Source organism: Phalacrocorax aristotelis, chromosome 2 (genome assembly GCF_949628215.1).
Source record: "Phalacrocorax aristotelis chromosome 2, bGulAri2.1, whole genome shotgun sequence".
NCBI classification, from domain to species: Eukaryota; Metazoa; Chordata; class Aves; order Suliformes; family Phalacrocoracidae; genus Phalacrocorax; species Phalacrocorax aristotelis.
In genome coordinates, this window is record NC_134277.1 from 95,480,638 (window position 1) to 95,496,253 (window position 15,616).

The following is a 15,616-nucleotide window of genomic DNA, read 5'->3' on the forward strand; positions in this document are numbered from 1 at the left end:
AAACAACACAAAAACACACTCCCAAACAAAAACACAGCATTCACTTCCCAAGTTTTCTGAAAATACTTTCAATTTTATTTTGGACCTCTAAAAATGGCAGATTCATAAAGCTGAACTGCTTCAGAAGTATCCACCTATATACCCTGAGCTGGTAAGTACAACAAAAGGAAATAGTGCTATTTGGTAGGAATGAAAGTGAGAACAGCGTCAGCACACATGGATGATCCACATCCAAATGAACACATGCAATCATTAAGTTAGAAAACAGCAAGAACTGTACTCCTTTTAAGACACATGGATTTGTTCTTCAGAATGACCATTCCCAATCTTTTAATCACAAGGCTCTGCCAACTATTCACCATGCCCTTTTCACTGACAGATACAGTCTTTGCATATCTCCTTTGGAGGAATTTGACTGGGAGCAAAGTGCTAACTGCAACAGAAAAGGACACTGATGCAGGCAGACGTGTATTCTACAGAACTAAAGATGCGCTATCCTAAGCACACTGAAAAGAGGAGTTTTACCTACCCTGAAAGAAATTTCTAAGTTTTCTCCACCCCAAATATCCATTCCAGCGTCGTACGTTCCAATTTCCTGAAAGTAATCTCTGTCTATTGAAAAAAGACCTCCTGCCATTGTAGGCGTCCTGGGGGCAAGGGGAGACAAAAATTAAGCATCAGTCACTATGAAAACATACTTAAATACATTTCACACTTATACTGACAAAATGGATTTTTATTTCCCAAGTTCCTAACATGTTCGTTCTCAGTAGGCTTCCATCCAAATTCAGTTACCATTGATGTACTTGCAATCTCAAAATTCTCCAGAGATAGAATCAGTTAGTGATAGTTCTCCTTACTTTCTCACTTGAAATTGGAGTCTGGATAGAGAAACAGCCCCTAGAAAGCTGCTGCCACTCCTGATAAAAGCCTTCATATACTGATAACTCATAAAAAAGAAACCAGTTTGTTACAGGAAATTTACACTTCCGGCAACTGCTGAAAAAGTTAGGAGAGCCTATGAAGTGGCTTGCTCGCTTTCACTACTAGTGCTTCATATAAGCAAATTGTACAGTCATGGTTACATCCAGATTTCCTTTACAAATTCCTTACTGGTAGAGCAAATAAAACTGCACCAGCTCCTCCTAACTTTAGCACCACCTCCCAGATTTCCATTTTTTTTAGTTAACAAATACACAATAGGTAAATAATATATTAGGCCGGCAATATGACTTTGTAATTCAAGGATACAAATTATTTACACTTTTAGCATAAATGTTTTTCTACCACTAGTCATTTTCCTGAAAAGCTTTGGGCTTTTTCTGAAAGACACGTAAAATACAAGCTAGGTCACAATCTAACTAAAAATTTATGTGGCTTTTTTCCTCCCCTTAAAAGGAAACTGGGGGCAGTGGGGTGGGGGTGGGGAGACATACAATTAGCCATATCCTGAGAAGGCCTCTGGATTTCTTAAGTGAAAAACAAAGAAGACTAAAGGCCATATCCTCACTTCATGGTAAGTAAATATTGCCCACTTTTCAGAACAGTAAGGCCAGAAAATATGTTTGCAATTGTTAAAAAGTACACATTACACACAAGTTACCTGTGTTTCTCATTACTTTTGTCACTATATCTACATGACATGGAAATATAAATTCATCTCCCATCCATGCCATGAAGATGTTAAGTTTATGTATGTATGCACACACACACAAATATATACATGGACATATATGCCAAAAATCAATGCATCTTTTAAAAATATTTTGTTCTTTGTTAGAATAAAAGATAAAAATAAGCTTCAATAAAAACCTGTGCCTCAGTATAAAGATTAGTTGAAAGCTAGTAATTCTCCAGTAATTGACATAATTTTTCTGAAGTGACAAGCTGTTTGCTTCCTTTATTGCTACTAAAGTTACCAACAACCAATCCATGTAAAAACTTCTATGCTGTTCCTTCAACCAGACAACAATGATGCTACAACACAATTAAGTACTTACAAGATTAACCTAGAAAGTATATAAGTCAATATCAGATGAACATTTTAACCTATTCACTAGTTTCTCGTTACCTAACAGGAAGGGTTCGATCTCCTTTCCGTCGATCCATCTCTCTCTGAGGAACAGGATACCAACGGAAATTCAACTTCCAGTTGAATCCACCGTAGGTCATGTCGGAACCTGCCATATATTCGAAGGTGTCATCACTAATTACGTCAATGATGGGACACACTACTGTTCTCCTAGAAAAAGGAAAGAACCAAAACCTATGAATTAAAATTGTCAAAAAGCTGTTTGTTGAGTTTTTAAAATTTTGTTTAACACACAGTTTAAATTTTCATAATGCCATCTCTTAACAGCAGTGCTCGATAGATTATTACCATGAACCATATTCGAATTCTGTTTTGCTAATTAGAGTTACTTCATCTAAAGGAAAAGGTGTTTTTTCCTGACAATTTGGCTCTGTTAAATAGTATTTGTGTTATTACCAATAATAAGTGTTCATCCCTCTGCAGATTGAAAACCTGATCACGGCTTTCTCAGTGCTACACAGTGATTGTACACAAAACAAGAGTTTTTCATTTCTAGTTAAGTGGTCAAGGTAACTGGCATGTTTTGAAATTAAAACTTGATCATTAGCTCTGGGGAAGTATTCTTATACGCCCTCAGGACTAAGAAATGATAGTCACTGTTAACAAAGTATATCTACTGCATCGAAGTCGACAGAAAGAGGCTTCCTTGTCCACTGCTGTGACATTATTAAGACATATACTCAGAGAAACTGAGTCTAGTAATCTCAAAGACACTTAAATAACCGTCCTTAAGCAGGTTTCCTCTCTCGGAAAGCTCTGTAAAAAGATTCAGGGGTTGCAACTGAATTTAAGGGACTGACTTAGTTGAGCCCTTTGCACAAATTGTAACAATTTATGTATCGTAGTCTCACTTAAGAGTGTGTTAATGATAACCTGAAGGTTAGTATTATGTCTTACCACAGTTCTGAACAAAGACTTTATCACCTGTAGCTTTTTCATCACGTAACACTATATTTTTGTAACGTTAAGTTCTAAAATGATTTTTACCTACAACCATAAGAACAAAACAGAGATCTGTAACACCACACTTAATATCTAGTCTATTTAATATGTTGTTTACTAACAGACTAGCGTGCAACTACAGAGTTACTGTTCAGAGGTGTATGAATGTTTTATAAAGCGGACCATTCTCACATTTATTGTGTTGTCCTCCCCAATACAGTTTCCATCACAATATCACAGATAAGTGTTGTATTGATTTACGATAGAAATACAAAGCTATGTTACTGCAGTGTAGATCAGTATGATTCCAGTGACTATTCTAACTTTAGGAAATACATCCCAGAAGACCAAGTCACAGCACAGAATTCCACAATACAAATACATTACAAAATAATGAAATCACAATGAGAACCTGAGAACAGTAAACCTGACAATTCTTCTCACAGTGTTGGTGTTACATGAGATCAGGGCTCCATTTCTTCCTCAAGAATATCTTCCCAAATTCATGAAGGAATGGGTCAGGCTGCAGACGGAAGACCTCTCAACTCCATTCGTGCTCAGATCTCCTGCTATTTAACAAATTATCCCATGCATCCCAATATAAGCTTCATTTTAAACCAAGTTTTACTTTTTAAAAGTTGTACTGAATTAGCTTGTTATCCTTACCCCAATGAGAATTTATCCAGCCCTTCAGAAAGCAGGTATTTGCTTGTAGGCTATATCATAATACTTGGAACATTTCTTAATAACAAAAAAAACCCAACTTGGACCAGTAGATGGATAATTACCTGTCAGCTTTGATCCTTGCCAGCAGAGGTTCAAGCCAGCCTACTGTACATTCACAATGAGCATCTAAGAAGGTGATGACTTGTCCTTTAGAAGCAGCAGCACCCTTTAATCTGGCTCTAATCAATCCAGAACGCTGTTCCATTCGAATCACATGAACAGGTACTTTTAATTTTTTCACATAATTCTCCAGCGGTCTTTTCAAGAAGTCTGCAAAGAATGATCAAAACCATGGAAGATGTCAGTTACATAGTTCAGCTGGTTTGTTTTTTTTTATTAAGAGATCTGAACGAAGAGGTGTTTCCTCATTTCTTTCTATCCTCTTCTTACTTTCTCAGCTAGCTTCCTCTGCTGCTTATTCTATACTTCACAATATGCCATTCCACACCTCCGTGTGTTTCTGTTGCTAGAGCAGGAAGTTCTTCCTCCTCTATTTCTTCATTATGGGAAACACAGATATGAAGAGAGTGTAGAATGCTTACACAGAAACCACACTAGATAGGCAAGTGTTTATTATGGAGTAGATGTGACACTTACTTTCAAAAAACATATGCATAAGTGTCTTGGACATAACACTTCTCTACCAAGAAAATACAGAAGATGATCTGACTAACTGAACATAATGAATTACTTCCTACAGGAATGTAACTTACAGATAATTTCTTTACAAGCAGTTTAAAACACGATCAAAACCATTTTCAATTGTGCTTTCTCTAGATTTTTCTGGCTAATTTTTTCTATTAAATTATCACTATATCACCCAAACCCAAAAATAAGTACAAAATCAGCTATACCTAAATGAATATCTGTAACACCTACAAACCTCATCTTAGCTGAGGGACAGATTATTCAAAATAGAACAGCCATAACTGACTGCCATATGCCTAGAGACTCAGAATTACTTGCATTACAAAGAGCTGCCAAATTAACAAATTTTCCATTGCCAGGCAGAGTTTTTGTCCATCATGAAAAATTTGACTATGATGGATGATGCCAAAGGAAGAACAAAGAATTGAGGGAGAATGCAATTGACAGTCACAGAAACAGACTTCTGCAATATGTTGCAGATTTCAAATCTGTAGAAAAAGGCAGAAGAGGCTTATAACACAGCTATGGGATATATTAGATTATACGCTCAAAGCACATGGGAGTTGTACTACAACAGCGCAAAGCCTGTAGTAGAATTTAGCATAAGATAGCAAGTACCTCATACAAGAATTAAGCACGACACTGGAGGGGGGGTGGGGGGAAGAAAAAGCACGGCATGAACTCTTAGTGGCCATTTTAAAAGCCTCAAGAGGCAGAGATGACCTGAGGGTGATTACCATTCCCTACGACTGCTCCAGATGAATGAGTTCTAATTGCCTCCTCATTTTTTCCTGCGCACTGTCTGTCACTAAAACCCACAGAAGTTCTGACACATCTTGAAAGCTGAACTGTGCTAAAGGAGCCTAAGAGTTTGATAGATCTCAAATATTTGTCTCCAGAGAAACTCAAAGCACGTTAATTCTTACTTTGCATATTGGCAGAAACTCAAATTAATAAATGTTTATTAGTGCAAACGAAGTGTACGTGTTTGAATATTTTGCAGGCCTTTTGGGGTTGGCTGACTGACTATAGCAAATACAGTGTCATCTCTTCACAGTGTAGCTTTCCAAAGCCACTCATTTAAAAGAACTCTTATCATGGTAATGCCTGTAGTTTTAATGTTTATGGCTTCCATAATATACACAAAGAGAATAAAACAGTGAAGCACGTCTCTCTATGCTAACCATTGTCATGAACAAGTCACACAAATCAACATGTTCCTCTGCACATTTCAGGTGTAGTGCTGATAAGCTTTTAAAGTAGTTCTAACCACTTAAAACTGAATGAACTTGGGCTGTGTGACATGCGCCTCTGAATGCACAGTTACATTAACAGAATGGTTAAATTCTGACAGTAGAAAGAGAGAAAGACTTCCATAATATAACTGCAGCCCGTCAAGAACTAGCATAGACCAGAAAGTTACATTACAGAAAGTCATGGTTAACACACTGCATATAAAAATCTTAAGTCCTACCTACATCTTCTCTGTGAAGTATTTCAAATTTCAGTTTCTTTTGAAGTATTTTTTTTTTTCTCTAAGGAACAGATTTGTGCAGCGTTTTCACTATGGAGGGAACAGGGTTAAGAACAGTCATCCTCCCATGTTTAACCATGGCCATAAAAATATTTGTATTAACTACCACCTTTCTCAAAACTTCAGAAGGGAGTATTCCCAGAAACAAAACATTGTGCCAGACATTCAGTAACTGTACCCCTAAAATATTCCTAGAATTTCAGCAAAATAAACAAAAAGATAAAGCTTCATGTCTCATCCCTACAAAAACATGGAAAATAACTCAGGCATCAAGATTTCTGGTGTTCCTCTGCTACCAGCAGTCAAGGTTAAATGCTCAAATCTAAGCAGTGTATTTTGCCTTCGGAGCACTGTCTCTTAGAGCAATACACATCCCTCACAAACTGCTCCCTTAGTTCAAGTAGCAAAAGTAAAGTTTCAGACTAGTCAACCTTCCAGAAACCGGTAACAGTTTATTGTAAGGTGAGACTTAAAAAAGTCAAGAAAAAAATAATTTCAAGAGTCTTTTAATGCATGCAGTACATTCTGGCCTACAAGAAGTGCCAGAATCAAGCTGTAGAGAGGATTTTCTATACAAACCCATTGGTCATATTTATACTAAATCCTATATTAAACACTCAAATGAAAAATTTTATGCATTACAGAGTCAGTTGTTTACAAATGACCCCGGATGACAGCTGAGTAAATTTTTAGCATTGCCTTATACTCTTCAGAGTGAGATTTTAATAATATTTTAAAAACAAAAAACCCACACAAGTACTGGGAACACTAATAATACATGTCTTTTCAGAGATATAACCTGAGTTTCATTAAACTCTTTCTGCTAGATATTCCTTTCACACTTTTTCTGTATCAAAGGGGTGCATAATTTTACCTAGGACTATGGAGAGTTTAAAGAGCATCTTCTGTGGCAGTACCAGAAATAAGAAGGCCGAAAAAGCTAATATATTCAGTTCAAGTCAAGTAAGTGCATAAGTAGAAAAATACTTCACCAATTCTGAGTCACATTTACATAAACAAAAAATTAAGTTTCAAACTTTTTTTAAAAATTAAACTACAATAAAAGATTTATCATGTATAAGCATGCAAACAGTTTTAAGAAGTGTGAATACTGTTGTAAGGCATTATTGGCAAGGATTTAGTTTTGGTTATATTGCTTTGATTTGTGTCGTATAACTAACTTCTGTGAGCGTATTCTATCATGATGCAATCTGCCTACCACGCTTGGCCATTCAGTGCTGACCTAGTTTTAAGTACTAATCCTGATTTCTCCCGTTAACTTTTTTTAAATAGTTACCAGAGATCAATATTTAAAGCATGCAATTCTGATCAGTAACTAGAGAACAATGTTACAGAGATGTCTTTGTCCCTCCAACGCTTTTCTTTTCTGTGTAGAAGAGTGCGTGATTTTATGCAAATTCATTCTTCTAAGACCATGACACTAGCAGGTACAAAGTGTGCTTCAGGCAGACTGAATGCTTACTTTATTCCAATTAAATTGAGTCTGATGCTAGCATTCAGAATACTCAGGCTGAACATTTTATTTCTCTGGAAAAGTCTGCCGCTCTAGTTCAACACAAACAGAATGCTTAAGTAGCATATGCTAAACCCTTCAAATTTTCAGGCATCATACCCTTCTGTTTTGTTTAATGTAAATCCATGCCTGCTGGAACCATAACAAGTTTTTGGGAAACAAAACAAAAAAAACCTTTCAGTAATTGTTGAAAATAACTACAAGTAAGACTCCCGAGTGATCTTAAATGAAGAGCACAGATTTCGAAATTAAATATTGTAACAGGTTCAATAACACCAGCAAAAAAAAGTCTGAAATGCTGTATTTTTCATCCTGGAATTAAGTTACCTTGCTTTTATTACCTAACCCAAACCTAGGAACAGAGAAGTTATCTATAGAAATCCATGTGCGTTTTTAACTGGACTATAATGTACGTTCTAATAAGGACATAGTTATTTCTACGTTAAAATTGATTTTTTCCAAAACAGAAATTGAAGAGGCAAAACATACAAAATATTATGTCTACATTATTTTAATATTAGAGTGCTCTTTATTTCTAGGTCATATTGAAAGCTGACCTGTCAGAATTAATCATTAGCACTGATTTGAATTAGTGCCAAAGGCTGTTTTGACAAATGAAACAAAGCACACTTGCAATAAACTTTTTCCTGGTAAGAGCCTGTGCACAAAAGCTAACTAAGACAAATGTACTATCTCTGTTCCATTAAGGGAGCATATAGCTGCACAATAACCTAGCATAGGCACTCAGAATCCAAATACCATCTGTGTTAAAAAGAGGATTGTTCCCTGGGAACAACGCCAAGAGAGGTGAGCAGTTTTACATGCATTAGAACAAAAAAAAAAAATGGAATTTTTATATAAAGGTTGAAAAATTACAAGAGATTGTGGAGTTTAATTACAAACTCCCCCCAAGTGAAGACAGTGAAAATTTCGTCTTGTGCCTTTCTAAAAGCAAAAATTAATCACACCTCTCCTCTGATCTGGAACACGTTTATGTGGTAGCCTTGACCTTTGCATGCGCATTCCTCCTCTGCTGCCAGAGCGTAATTGTATTTAAGGCCTCTGTCCCTTCTTCCAAACTGCACTGAAATTGGCTGGAGCAGTTAAAGTTAGTATCAGGTAAGAAAGCAAAAGCAAATGAGGTTGCCCGAGAGAGGAAAGGAACACAGGCTGATACAAGTGCAAACACAACCTGAGCGCACGGGCTACGCTCTCCTAAGCTATGCTTAGGAAACCAGGTTGGTCAGAGCTCAGTTAGCTGATACAATCTTTTAGTCTACTCAGCAACTCCACAGCCAGCTGTACTCTAGACCTACGGAGTTTACAATAGGTGAGTTAATATACTCAGGCATCATACACACATGCAACCTGAAGAAGAAACTCATACTTTCTACCACATTAGATATGAGGTGCAAAAATCCACTCCTAAAGTTCTGCAACTACAAAATTCCTGGCTAAGCGTCATAATGGTTACTAACTATCATAAAACGTCCTGTTAACCATCATAATCCATGCACCATGATGCTACTTAGACCACATGATCTGAAATGCAGGGTCTGTCTTCATACATTGATCTTGTTTGGACAACAGCCACACATCTTACTCTGAAGTTGGAATCACCATAAGCAGCAGAATATGGATTTTTGAAGCACTGGAATCAGAAGTATCAAGCAGAGAAGTCAGCATGCTGGGTGTAAAATCCACAACTAAAGCTTGGGAACTCCTGCTGATACAGATAACAGCCTACAGTTGGTGGCTGCCAAGACTTTTTCTAGTGGCTGCCAAGACTTTCTAGTGGGCTACTAGCTATTAGTCCTAGTGGCAAACTTTCAATGTAGAAATAAAGGAAAAAAGGGCAATTCCATATAAAGAAACAGAAATGTTTTAGATGAAGAAACACAATACCCTCTCACCTCCATTTACAAACACAAGAAGTAAAAACATTCCTCAAGTTAAAGTATAAGTTTCATACCACCAAGGAAGATTAAGCAAGGAACAAGCCAAATATCAACTATTCACCAAAATGAAATATCAAGTACTGTCTAGACTATTGTTTTTACTTCTACTATATTGTAATTTACAAAAAAACATGAAAAGAGTAAAATCTAAATAAAGTTACCTTATTTGAAGAAAAAAAACAGCTTCAAGTTTTGTCTATGAATTCCATTACACATGGGAAGTTCAATTCTGTAGCATGGAGTTTTCATTTGGAGCGCTAGTTATTAAGAAGTGGAATCTTTTACAGCATAAACACTGAATTTCAACTTCCCAGGAACTGAATAATCAAAACTAATCCCTCTGAGCACCAAGTTTAATGGCAGTACTGATAGTAAATTTGGACAAGTGTGAGGAAATGAGTTACCTTTGCTGTGATTCAAGTAGTAAATGCCCCCAAAATTTAGGAATGTGTTCAAATTCTAAATGCAAAACATGAAAGCTGTCATAGATAAATCCACTAGCAAACAAACTCTACATTGTCAACAGAAAAGTAAACAGACAGATAAACTTACACTAGTTTTCAGTGCAGAATAACCTACCTGTATTTCAAATCGGTCATTGCTCACTCTACCCTCCCCTGCCCCAGCTACTGTGTTTTGCAGAGGAGTGCAAAGCCTGTAGAAAGTCAGTCTCAATTTTTGAAGTATAAAGAACAGCAAGCTAAGGCATCAGTGTTATCATTACCTCTTTCACTGGCATCATCGACAAGGACTATTTCTTCCAGCATGTGTCGTGGTGACCGGTTTATCACACTATGAACAGTTCGTAGAAGTGTGCTCCAAGCCTCATTGTGAAAAACAATGACAACGCTTGTCGTGGGAAGGTTGTCTACATACACCTTCGTTTTACACCTACAAACAAAAATAAGGCATATATTTGTAAAGGTCAAGCCTTTTCAAGTTCAATTTTGCTGTTTAATTCTGAGTATCGATACTAATATTTATGAAGTATCAGTTGTATAGAAAGTATGACAAAGGAGCAAATGGTGCACTGACTTATACCTAAAAACACCTGACATATGTATTCCATCCTACCACTAAAAAAAAAGAGCCTCAATTATAAATGATTCTAGACATGAAAGAGACATCCATACAGCTAACACACAGATGATAACAGATTATTTATTTCCACTGTCCCTGTTTTGTGAAGAGTAGCATGTCCAGATGCACTAATCCAAGCCCCTAATTTAGGCCTGCATTCCCTCAGAGGGCAAGGGGGAAACCCTAGTACTGGAATGGGGACAGAATGGAAAGGGAAAAGACAAACAGGGTAAGAAATGGCAAACTTAAACTAGGAAGTAAATACAATAAAAAGTATATATAGAACAAAACCAAATAATAACTAAGAGAGGGAAAGAATTCTGGACACAGTCAATGTTTGCAAAAAGCCAAGATTACATGTATGCTGCCTATAATACTGGTGAGTTTAGTATATTTCATAATTTAATGTGTTTATATTACACAGAAAGGGTTTTTTCCTCCTCATTGAATACATGTTGGAAGTGCCACAAAGGATCAAATTAAGAGAATTATACTCACATTCCAAAGTTAGCATAGAAGACCACAGGTTTAGCTCTCCTAACAGCATATATAGGACATTTATGCAAAGTACAACATACACTTCAAGTAACCCCACAGGCAGCCAACATTTTACACTCCGCAATATTATTTTAAAACAAGTGATATTTTCAGTATATCCTAGAAAAATCAATACACTGTACATAAAGTACTTCTAACAATTCTGAAAATACAATTCTGCCCTAAAATAACCATGTGAATTTAAGTGTTCTCTGCACAGATCTGTTCCTCCTGCTTATTCAAAAATCACACACAGAAATTTAAATAAGGTTTGATGGTACTAAATCCTTTAAGAATCAAAGCTAGAGTTGTATGTAGATCTCAGACACAAGCAAAACATTGAAGCAGAAAAAGAAACATTAAATGGAGCTTCATTCCAACAGAAAAAGCTTTTACTAGATCCCAAATTGAGTCAATTCACTCTAGTGTAATCTGATCTAAATGCTATTAAAATATGCTAACAAGTATTCGTGACTATCACGTTAACAGCAGTGGCACTGTCCAAGGGTGTGAGTAGTAGTATGCAGTGCATATCTTCTACCCTAAACATACAAAAACAATACTGAAGAAACAACCTGCCAATACAGTATCATGGTGTCAGCATCCACCCCCACTCTTTCCCCCCCACACACACTTCAGAAAAATTGGTGACACCAGGAACGTCAGCCAGAACTGGGCTCCCAGCATGAATATTTTATTTGCTGGATAACTTGGTTAGCCAGAGCTCTTCTAAGTGAGAGCAGCTCTCATAACACATAGGAGTTTCAGCTCTGAGGTGGTGACAAAAGCCCAATGTGCACCGAGATCCCAGAAAAGATCACAAAGGTCCAGGTACAACTGAAGTAATATCTGGAAGAGCTTTTGTGGAATCATGTTTCATTCCTGAAAATTGAAGCAGTAGCATCAGGCGCTGTCTTCGATATTATACCTATTACACAATTATGGCCAAATTTAATTATTCACCGCACGGAAGTGAACATCACATTATCTTCAGGGAAAGCAGCCATATATCCCTGTTTTCCAATTTAATTCACATATAAAAAAAACTTGCAAAGCATGCCAACTGATAAAGTTTTCTGTGGTATCACCTGAAAAACGACATACCTTTTAACACAAATGTCATGAATTTCAGATGAAAACTTCAGTCATAGACCAAATAATTTTCCCTCCATGTTTGTCACTTGTTCAGCCTATTTTGCTACTTTAAAAACCAAATTCTCAATGTTTTATTCCTTCTATTGCACTGCTCCCTAGACCAGAAAATAAATGTCTGATTGTAGACCTTGAGCTACAGTAGTAATACAAATCCACCCATTATTCCTCTACTTTTTGGCAGAACACGTGTAAAAAAAGTTGAAAAGCCTGCTAGCAGTTCTCTGTGAAAAGCAACAACAATGTGTTATTCACCAGGAATATCTTGCTGGGGTGGCCACAGGATCTACTATTGTAATACAAAATCTCTCATTTCCAGCCTTTGCCTTTTTAAAATTGTTTTACAGATTTTATTTTACTGAGCTCAAATCAATGAATTGGTATGATAAATGCCAGCCAAGTGATCAGGGACTACCATGTTTATAAACCATTACACTGTCCAAAGTATGAATGTATCAAAACATTGAAGATCCATCTTTGAAAGGGAACTTTTTAGCACTAAGAAGGCGGCATAAAGGCATTTTTTGGGACACCCCTCTACCTGCAAGGCATTCCCACTGCCCTGTCCTGCAGATGGCCAACATCCTCCTTTCCATAAGGAGACTTGCCTATTCTCACAGCCCGACATCAACCCTTTCTGGGGTAACAGTTTAAGAGCAACCCTAGACTGGCTTGTTTTCCAGTATGTAAAAGGCTGCCATGGGTAACACAAGGGTGTTTCATAACAAAACAGGCTTGGAAATTTTTGAATGCTATTCTTGAAGTGTTTGGTGTAAAGTTATTCTGGAAAGATTCATTGATGCAGGCAGGATAAAGGAAAGAATTAATAGTATGATATCTGATTTTTAATACTCCTTTCACCTGCCTCTCTATATATACCTGTTAGCTATATTTGTACAAAGTTTTGTGAATACATGCAAATAAAAAGCTCTGTTTTTAATTTTGAAAATACTGACATACATTCCTTCCCCCCAGGAACATATTGCTGCAGAAGATAAGACAAAATAGAACAGTCGACACCTGTGATTAGAGCATTAGCCTTCTATGTAAGCCTCATGTTTTATCCTTGCTAACAAACATTTAAATTAATACTTCTTGTCTTTCATTTGAAAGAAAAAATTACCCAAGAAAGGGATTATAACTGAATTTAAAGTACAGCATTAGTTTCAACCAACACTTATGTAACATTAGTAGCAGAATATAACCATGAGGGGTATGACACACAGGGTATGAATTAAGGACAATTTGAATTTTAATTCACTACTAATACATTATGTTCCTTTTGTTGGATCATGCCTCAAACAGTTTTAAAATTGAGTGCATAATATTAGGAAGGCATACCATCTCCAGTAATTTAATGAAGACTCCAAACAGCAGCTGAGAATGTCTACTTCACATGGAATGCATCATCCTTTCCTTAATCTATGGCATTCATCATGCAAACTCTTGGCTAATGTGACTCCATATATTATTTAGATTGTGGAAAGTCCCCAAAAATGTCAGACATTTTAAATGCAAGCAGAGACTTACTGCCCTATTACCTAAAGACACAGAAAAAGAATAGGCCAGATTGTTAAAGTATGATCAAGACAAAAAGCCTAATTAGTTTACATTTCTTGATGTACACATTCCAATACTCAAAACAGTAATGTTCTTTATTTCATAGCAAGTCTCCCTCTCATACATTGAAATCCCCAACTTCAGCTGCATTAGCCTTGTATTCTTCCCTGATATTTCGTTTCTTGCTTTCATGTAATTAGAAAGTAAAATGGCAAATTAATTAGGAAATAAAGTTATCCAAGATCTTTATTGCCCCACCAAAATCAGATTTCAGAAAAAAATTAAGTTTACAAGCTTTATTTCTAAGTTTTTTTAACAAAGGAGCCACTGGACTATAAAAACATGACTCTGCTCCAACCTCTGTAAGATGCTCATACACATTCTTTGCAGAATTTCTCTTTTTTGCAATTTTGCACCGTATATTCAAAATACTTTGGCTTGGTCCCTTATAACTACGTAATTACTCATAGGTCCATATCTCCCCAAGAGCACAAGGCAGTGTAACAGGTCCAAATCCTTCATAACTTAAATTCAAGTTTAACGCACTACATGCAAAGGAAGGAGGACATATCCTAGCATATGTGTATATGACATTGCTAAGTAAGAACAGTGACAGCAAAATAAATACAAGTAGTTGTCCCTAACATCCTGTAGCCTGATTTCAAATGTTTAAATCCACTACAAAAGTTTTTAAAATGGAAGGCCAAAGGCAACTATGAGTCATGTTAATCTTCTCCATTATCGTGACTTTTCTGTGAAGATATTAATTGAATCTTATATAGCAGCTCTGCACCTTTTAGATAGGGAGATGTTTAGAAAAAAATCTCAAGGAACATTTTATTAAATGCATTGTGTATAGCCACCTGAAAACTCCCTGATGCTACTTCAAATGCACATGAAGAACCTCTGAACAAACTGGTTTCCTCTTTTCTCTTTCAGCCCAGGGTACAAATAGTCCACAGGAGACATTACAAAAATAACCTCGAAGAAACATCAAGTAAGGCAATTCTGTCCAAATAAAATTAAGCTATTAAATTTCAGAGTTTAAATGCTGCTTCAGTACAATCTTGCAAGGAAAGATGACAACCCTTCGTCTTGCACTTCCTATGTCAGCACTGCCTACTTCACTTGTGGCAGAACTGGAAACCTCCCTTCTCTCATGCCAGCAAAGGAATGAGAGGAAACCTACTTCACTGCAAGGTCAGAAGAAATCTACTAGGTGATCTTACAAGATCCTTCATTTGAATTCCTCAGAAGGTGAAATTCTTCTGATATTTATCTGCTCTGCTCAGTGCCCAACTCTGAGATCAACAAGGCTTACCTGCTCTAACCATCAGCACCAGAGACAGAGAGGCATTTTATCAAAACTATAAAATTGTAATAATGGATCAATTTGCTTAGAAATTATTCCTAAAACCCAAAGATTGAGTGCTACTTAATCACACTCACATGTGTAGTACTGTCATATCTTGAAAGACAAGTATTTACAGTGTTAGCAGTGATCTGTTTGCATACCCTTCAAAGTAATGCTAAATCATTTCTGAAAGTAATGTAATAAACCAGAATTTAATATCCTGATAGCTCTTACGTACTTTTGTTTCACAGGTTAAAGAATCACACCCCGAAAAAGCTACAAAGAAAGTAAGGGTCTTACAGGAAGTCACTTATACACTACCATAATGTTTATGCAGTGACACACAATGAGGAAAACCTCATTCATGGGGCAAAACGAAAAAAGTCATTTTTCTAGAGAGATAGCGTCATGTTTACATTCTGCATTAGAAATAGATGCTAAATTTCTAAATACTACAGGGCAGATCTCTGCCTCATCTGATGCTGCCAACAGGTTATTT

General features: G+C 36.5%; 1 protein-coding gene across 2 annotated transcripts in view; it reads right to left on the minus strand.

The window, feature by feature from the left end:
• Positions 1-15,616, minus strand: part of GALNT1 (polypeptide N-acetylgalactosaminyltransferase 1) — an 87,346-nt gene that overhangs the window by 13,425 nt on the left and 58,305 nt on the right. For both annotated transcript variants that reach the window (XM_075084404.1, XM_075084405.1), the window contains 4 exons: positions 10,159-10,325; positions 3,823-4,030; positions 2,072-2,242; positions 530-647 (listed from right to left, as the gene is read on the minus strand). In XM_075084404.1, the coding sequence (XP_074940505.1) occupies positions 530-647; positions 2,072-2,242; positions 3,823-4,030; positions 10,159-10,325 (664 nt within the window). The remainder of the gene's footprint in view (positions 1-529; positions 648-2,071; positions 2,243-3,822; positions 4,031-10,158; positions 10,326-15,616) is intronic.